A 7,238-nucleotide genomic window follows, 5' to 3' on the forward strand; every position below is an offset into this window, starting at 1 on the left:
GCATCTCTTGTCTCCTTCCATAAAGCAAACATTTGGAAATCTGCTCCTATGATGACGGCCATATGGTAAAGTGCTTTTGATCAATCATAAATCCATCACCCGGCCTGTCTTTATCACATTTTCTCCCAAAACGTGAACAAATAGACTCGTGCCCGGGGCGCAAGAGGAGGGCCAATTGGAGGGCCTCGTTTATCCAGAAGAGGGAGGCTAAAACAACCCTCACAGATGTTCCGTGGACTGCTGGTAGATAAAAATACGCTGTAAACGGTACAAAGGGAAATATTTGACGAGCAAATATTAGCCTATGTAAAACCCACGCGAGGCGCTCGTCTTTGGGCCTGTTTAATGACTAATTGGACATCATTAGTTAGGTCCACACACGTCCAAGTGCCAACGAAATAAAGGCTCGGATTTTAAAATGCCATATGGCTCACATTATACATTAACTATCAGCGAGAGGGCAGATACACTCCGCGTACAGTCAGCCAGATTGCATGGAGTGCAGCCATTTTTGGACACCATCATCTCCTTGCCAACCAACACAAAGGACAACCAAGGCGAGCTTTTTTTATTTATTACCAGGTAGCTGACGCGCTCATTGATTTCTACTGTTACTACACGCACAGTACGTGCCAAATTGGACGGATTGAAGCAGCTTCCTCGTGTGGGTTTGGAAGCTGCGCGTTGCGCGTTTGGTGCGTAAATTGCAACTTTCTCTGATCAGAAGAAAACGGCGCTGCTTTAACAGTCTGTAGTTCCGTAGAACTACATGCACGTGTCAAAGGAACGCTCCGTCACTTTGTCCTGCCTTCAAATTACGCACCAGTGAGTTTGAATGTGTCCTAAAAGACAAGGAAACACAATTAATTCTGCTGCGTAAAAAGCTCGCCAAAACCTATCCAAAGCGCGCGGGGATGTCGGGTTGCGCAACGGCTTGTCCTGCACGGAGAGTTTCCTTCAAACTCTTCCTGGAAAGCAAGTCAATCCAGTTAATGATCGAGCAGAGAGTCAGTTTGGGTTGTTTTATCTCAGTTTTAAACCACTTTTTAAAGCAAAATTTGTGTCGTTTCTTTGCTGGATTTTATTCTAACGACTTGAGACTCGCTCATTCACCGTTTACACTCTGTAAGATGTTTGGATTGAAGATTTGCGCCACTTTGCGGATGCAGAAGTCTGACTGTTAAACAGAGAAAACTGTTTTAAAACGGAAAGTGTTTGTGTTGCTGGAGCAGTTTATGCACTCATTTAATTATTTTCCTTCCGTGCGCAGCTCATTATGTTTAACCCTTTTAAACTGCACTGGTCTTCTATCGTCATACATTTTGAGGGTTGACTAAATATTCTTACTGGCCACTGTAAAGCACCGAATGAATAAATGTTTAATTTTCTCATACAACTACAGACAAAAGTTTTTTTTTTGTAAGAAAATATCAACTTTACAGAAACAATTGTGCAATTTATAACAAAAGCATTTGTGAATTCTAGTATTTCATCACCATATTGTACCATTAAAAACAAACTTTGGAAAGAATCTGTGAAATAACTTTGTATTTTCTTAGAAAATGTTAAAGCAAAAATATTTTGCATTAAGATAACTACATTTTCTATAAGTTTTAAAAGTGTTATACACATATTTTATATGAAGGACCAATACATAAATTCAAAAACAAATAATTATCAGGAAATGTTGAATGGTAATTTCTTTTATGAAACAATTGAACACGATGGGTTAATGTACAGTAAATTTGCATAAAAGAATTAGTATTGCAGCCAGAAGAAGCAATAACAGAAAAATATGAAAAAAAAATCACAAATATTATATTGAAAAGCTTATTTTTTTAGGGTTATGTGTCTAGGATTTTTACATTTTTACAAACTGTTTTTGGAAAAAAAATATATAATTAAATCAATTAAAAAAATGAAGAAAATTAAAACCAATTAACTATTGATATGATATAATTAAGGGTCAAATTAATTGTTAAATGTTAATAAAGAGATAACAAAATCTGTTTTTTTTCCCAGCTTTGCAAAAATGTTTGTGTATTTAAAAAAAAAAAACATTTCAATTATGCAAATAATTCTGTCAAAAATGTTACAAAACTGAGCGCATTAATCCTTGTAATTTTGATGTTTTTCAGAATTTCTTTTAAAAACAGCAAATTTTATTAGGGGTACTTAAAGTTAAAAATAGAGAGAAGTGTGCAAAAGTTATTTCTCCGAAATCAGTTTATGAAGCTTCAAGTTTTTCATGCAATATATGCATGAAAATGAGCTTTTATGCTAATACCAAACGATAATGTTGCTTTATTAAAAGAAAAAAAAACTAAAAATGTGATTTTTAAGTTGTGTTCCACTCTTAATATTTCCACATACATCCTTTGGCTAACTCAGCTAGTGAAGTCCTGCGTTTCTCTGCATTCCTCCTCTGATGTGATGTGTATAGTACACATGGGACACACAAAAAAGCCAAATAAAACCCTGAAATACTATTTGTTTTCACTTTGACCCTCCCTCAATGAAACCTTCCACTTTATTCTTTTTTTTTCCCCTCTCCCATCAATTTCTTTGCTTTCACTGAGAGTTACTCATAAAAACGTCACAGGGTACTATGTTTGGGCTGCAGATATTTGAAATAGATCCCTAAAGGAACATCGTTTCCCACACGTTCCGGATGAAACTTCTGGGAGATGCCAAATAAAACGGACCAACTGTAGTTTGTGCGTCCACATTCTCAGTTCTTGTTTGAATGTAACTTTATTTGAACTTGATTGATGAAACGATATAATTCTGCAGCATTGAAGTGGTAGCAAATTAAAGAAGAAATTGTTAAAAAAAATAGTAAATTTGAATAAAAAAATATTGGAATTGCTATTTCATTGATTTTTTTTTAACTGATTTTATGTAGCTTATCTATTTTTTTTTGAAAAGCAATGCTGGTTGAAGAAATTGTTCATTTTACTCTTTCAGTAAAGACAAAAAATTACTTTTATGAATTAAGTTGAATTGTTAGGTCAATATAAAACTGCAGGGGCACCAAAGGTCAATGTTTAGATCTTAAATGACATTATAAGTGAACTAAAGAGGAATCTGCAAATTGAAACAACTGTTTAACAGTTACTATTCAATTAAAACTTCAGGTAAAATAGATTTAATGCACATTTTTTAAGAGCATAAATATTTCCACCAAAAACATCAACCTAAAATTATATAAAACAAGAACATAAAAAATCTGGAACCACAAATCCAAAAATACATACTGGAAAAAACATGAACTTTTGAACCAAAACAACAAAAGATAGACTTATACAGTACGTTTGACTGATTATTAACTTTAAATCAAATCCTTAATGATTAAAACTAATGTATGGTGTTTTATTTTTTACCCGAATGTTCAAAATCAATTCACTAACAGACATTTAAAACATGTATTATTAGTACGCGAGTAAAATTACACCATTACATCCAATCATAGAGTTAATATATTATATTAAAGTATAATTTTAAATTTAATCTTGCATCATAAAAATATTTTTCTGCGAAGTACAAAGTTGCGGACGTTTTATAATTGTCACTAAATGTAAATAATAATGACGGTTTTTATATGGGATTGTGGTTTACTTTAGTACAAGTGTAAATTGGGGAATTTGTGTTTCATTCAGATATAACACATGAATGAATTGTCTGCAAATATGAACAAAACACTATTAGGAGTCAGGTGACATTTTAAAGAAGCGGTGGGATTAAAAATATTCAGTTTTTATAACCAATGACAAGGTTTTGCATTGATTTCCCCATTATTCACTCCATTATTTGTTATTCTTCTTGGTTGCATTTATTTTGCTTGTTGAATAGAACTTTCTTTTAATTTTAAATATATTTTTCTGTTAGTTTTCTCAGTTTATGTCATTAACAATACGACAGTAATTTTCTTTTCATTTTAAATTTTAGTTTTATTTTTAATTATTTATTTTTTGTTTTTTCTTTAAATTAGGGGAAATGTAACCAGCTGGAATTAACCAAGAAAAATGGCTTATGTTTAACATTTCCGAGGCGCATTAAACACATCATCAAGTAGAGTAACAGTATGCTGACGTGTCGCACCGTACGCTCCGGAAGTGTTTATTTCAATTTATCCACTCCATTTTGTTTTCTTATTTTATTAAGCGCTTCTAACAGCATACGCACATAAATACAAAAAGGAGCAAAACAAATTGGATACACTATTAAATATTTTTCACACTTTATCCCACAACTCCAGTTGATCCAAACCGTGAACCGGAAGTACTATTTGAAGAGTGTGTATGAATGACAAAGTGTATTTCCGGTGTAACGTGTGTGTTGATCAGCCTTTTTCTTTTGGCTTTCAGTAGAACAGTCACTCACTTAAGAGTCCCCGTTCCCTTGCCTGATTTTCCTTCTAAGGTGTAACATCTGAAACCAGCGGACATGGCATCTGTTTCGGCTCCAGCTCAAGCAGCTCAGGTTTCCTCAGCTCCTTTGCAAAGGGGAATAGTAAAAATGGTAGGACTTCCAACATGTGAATTTGTGACAGCTAGTTAGCTTAGAAGGCTAATGAGGAGTTAAAGTAACATCACTTTGTTTTGTAACTTTGAGCGAACGCCAAGCTGGCATTACAGAAAGAGTTTTTAGCTAAGTTGCGGTGCTGTCACCAAACAATTATCAACTGTCACTGCAATTATGTTGACTTGATTCATAGAAGCAAGAGCATGCCGGCTAACGTTAGCCGGCTAAGTATTCAAGAGTGAGCAGCTTCGTGTATTAGCTTTTGCGCTAGGTCACTACTACAGTCGCAGCTTTGTGCATGGATGAAATTAGTGTACATCAAGACTACGCAGATAAAAAGTCACTGTTAAAAAATCAGTAAAACTTTATTTAAAAACAGTTTGAACAAAGTCGCTGAAACTGAACTTTAGCTAGCAGCGAGCTAGCCTTCCGTTAGCTGAGAAAGTGAACATCTGTTAAGCTTACAATTTCCATGAACTACATAAGGATTTTTTAAAATAACATCTACTAACTCTGTAAATGAGTAGCAAAATAAAAAAAATATAAACTTTGTTACTGGTATGGGACTGGCGGGAGGTTGTTTAAGTCAAAATAGCAAAACAAGCGCGTTTTAGCCAGTTTCTACTCTACTTTTGCCTCCTTACTTTTTTTAACCCAGTGCAGGGTGAGCTGCTAAAGTAGCGGCTTTAAAATCCCAATTTGTATTTGTTTAAAGTTGTTGAAGATTCGCACGTGGAGCGGGTCAGACCAGCCACGGGAAAATGACACGTAGCTACAACTCTCGTGCCCCCTGTAATCTGCTCTAGTGTGGTACTCGTGTCCGCATGGACTTTTTTTTTTTTTTTTGCTCACTTTTCCCGAAAGCATTTAAACCACAATGTGGCTACAAACTCCTAGAGGAAAAAAAAAAGTACAATCTTTCAATGTACACTTACTTTTGAAGTTTTCTGTCTTTTCAAATAGCTCAATGACAATTATTTTTATTTTCTTTCTTGATGTTTTCACACATTTCCTGATATGTGTGAAATTGTTATTTTATCATTATAATATTCTAATTATTGTTTTGGGCAACTAATGGAAACTCTAAATGCAACTGAAAATAGAGAAAAACAGTTTTTTTCTTTTTTAGTTCCTTTTTCATTGTATTTGGAAAGTGGAGTCACTTTTCATAAGAAACGCTACAGATTTAGGAAGTTTGTGAGCATATTTGTTGATCTGTGTAGTTTCAACAATCATTTTATTTTTGGTATTTTTTGACAGTTCTTGTGACATTATTTTTTTCAGATTTATTAGGAAAATTAGGCTTAAAATTGCATTACTGTGCATTTATTTATTTAAATTGTTGTGAATCAAAAGCAGATATAAAAAAAAATCTGCTTCGAAAAGCTTGTAAGTTTCATGTAGATCTTAATACGGCAAGCCACCAGCTATTCTGATGCATCCTCTTGTAGACGATTAGATCCATATACATCTTTTATTTTTCTCCGTCTGACCTGGCTCTAAACTGCTCCAAATTGATCGCCATTTTTGCTGCACCGATATTATTAGGTTGGGATTGTGAGGGGCTGTAAGCTACTGGGAGAATGTGTAAACAGAAAACTCAGTTATGGGTGAGGGGAAAGGGGGTGGGGTTGCTCCACGGCATTGATCCCGACCACAATTCAAAGGGGAACTACTCCCGCTCTGCAGAAAGTGCCAGAAACTAAGTCATAGAAAACAATATTTTTTTTTGATTTTGCACAAAGCGACATAACCATCATTAAAAGACCACTGAAAGCGCTTTTGTAATAAATCAAAGATGATCGGAGTGGCTCTTTAAGAGAATCTATTTATAGCCAGCAGATACTTGCGTTTACTAGTGGAAATATAAGACCTCTGGTTCTTCTCGGCAACGTGTTTCTCTTTAAGTCAACATATGAGTATCACTTTTGTGGTCACAGACTGGCACACATGAGCATCAATAGAATTCTTTGCTAAGTGTAACAGTGTAATAAGTAATAAACAAATAACGAACGATATTCTCTAGTTTCAGCTCCAACCATCAGTTTTTTTTTGTGTGATTGCTTCCATTTACTGTAATCTTATGAAAATGATTTTTTTATTTACACTTTTTTCATATTTTGTTCTTAATTTGTCTTATTTTTAAACTTTCCTTTGCTGTAAGCAGTTTTGAAGTGCTATATAAATAAAGTTCATTCATAAATGAGGAAATCAATTTCTTTCTAATATTAAAATGCTCTGTTAATTTAAAACAATAGGAACAGTTTTAGTTATTGTTCTTTCCATCGAGTCCCTCACGTTTCAGATTTGTTTTAAATAGCATTTTTTGAGTGTATAAGTACAATTTTTCTGTGTTTAGGATCCAAAGATCTTTCAATTTTCTTAGTTTAGAAAATAAAAAAAATGTTTATTTTCTCATCCAGTTCAGGACATTAGTTCAGTCATGCCATATATACATGTTCTATTTATTCAACAGATACAACAATTGAGATAAACTTACTTACTGGTTTTATTTAAGACATTTACTTTTTTTGTATATAAATCTGTCTCAAAATAACATCACTTCTGCCATACTTTTATGGACATATCTATTTGGTGATGAATGCTGGTGACTTGATTAGGGATTTTTATCTTGCTAGCATCTTAGGTCAACAGCAGCCATGGATGCTCCCTGCAGACACACCGGAGAGTCTGCAGACAGTGTTTGCTCAGAT

At 34.1% G+C, this 7,238-nt stretch overlaps 1 protein-coding gene across 1 annotated transcript in view; it reads left to right on the top strand.

The window, feature by feature from the left end:
- Positions 1-4,272: 4,272 nt before the first annotated feature.
- Positions 4,273-7,238, top strand: part of snd1 (staphylococcal nuclease and tudor domain containing 1) — a 181,017-nt gene continuing 178,051 nt past the window's right edge. The window contains exon 1 of the mRNA XM_024292246.1: positions 4,273-4,521. Within this exon, the coding sequence (XP_024148014.1) occupies positions 4,447-4,521 (75 nt within the window). The 5' untranslated portion in view covers positions 4,273-4,446. The remainder of the gene's footprint in view (positions 4,522-7,238) is intronic.

This window comes from Oryzias melastigma, linkage group LG23 (assembly GCF_002922805.2).
Source record: "Oryzias melastigma strain HK-1 linkage group LG23, ASM292280v2, whole genome shotgun sequence".
NCBI classification, from domain to species: Eukaryota; Metazoa; Chordata; class Actinopteri; order Beloniformes; family Adrianichthyidae; genus Oryzias; species Oryzias melastigma.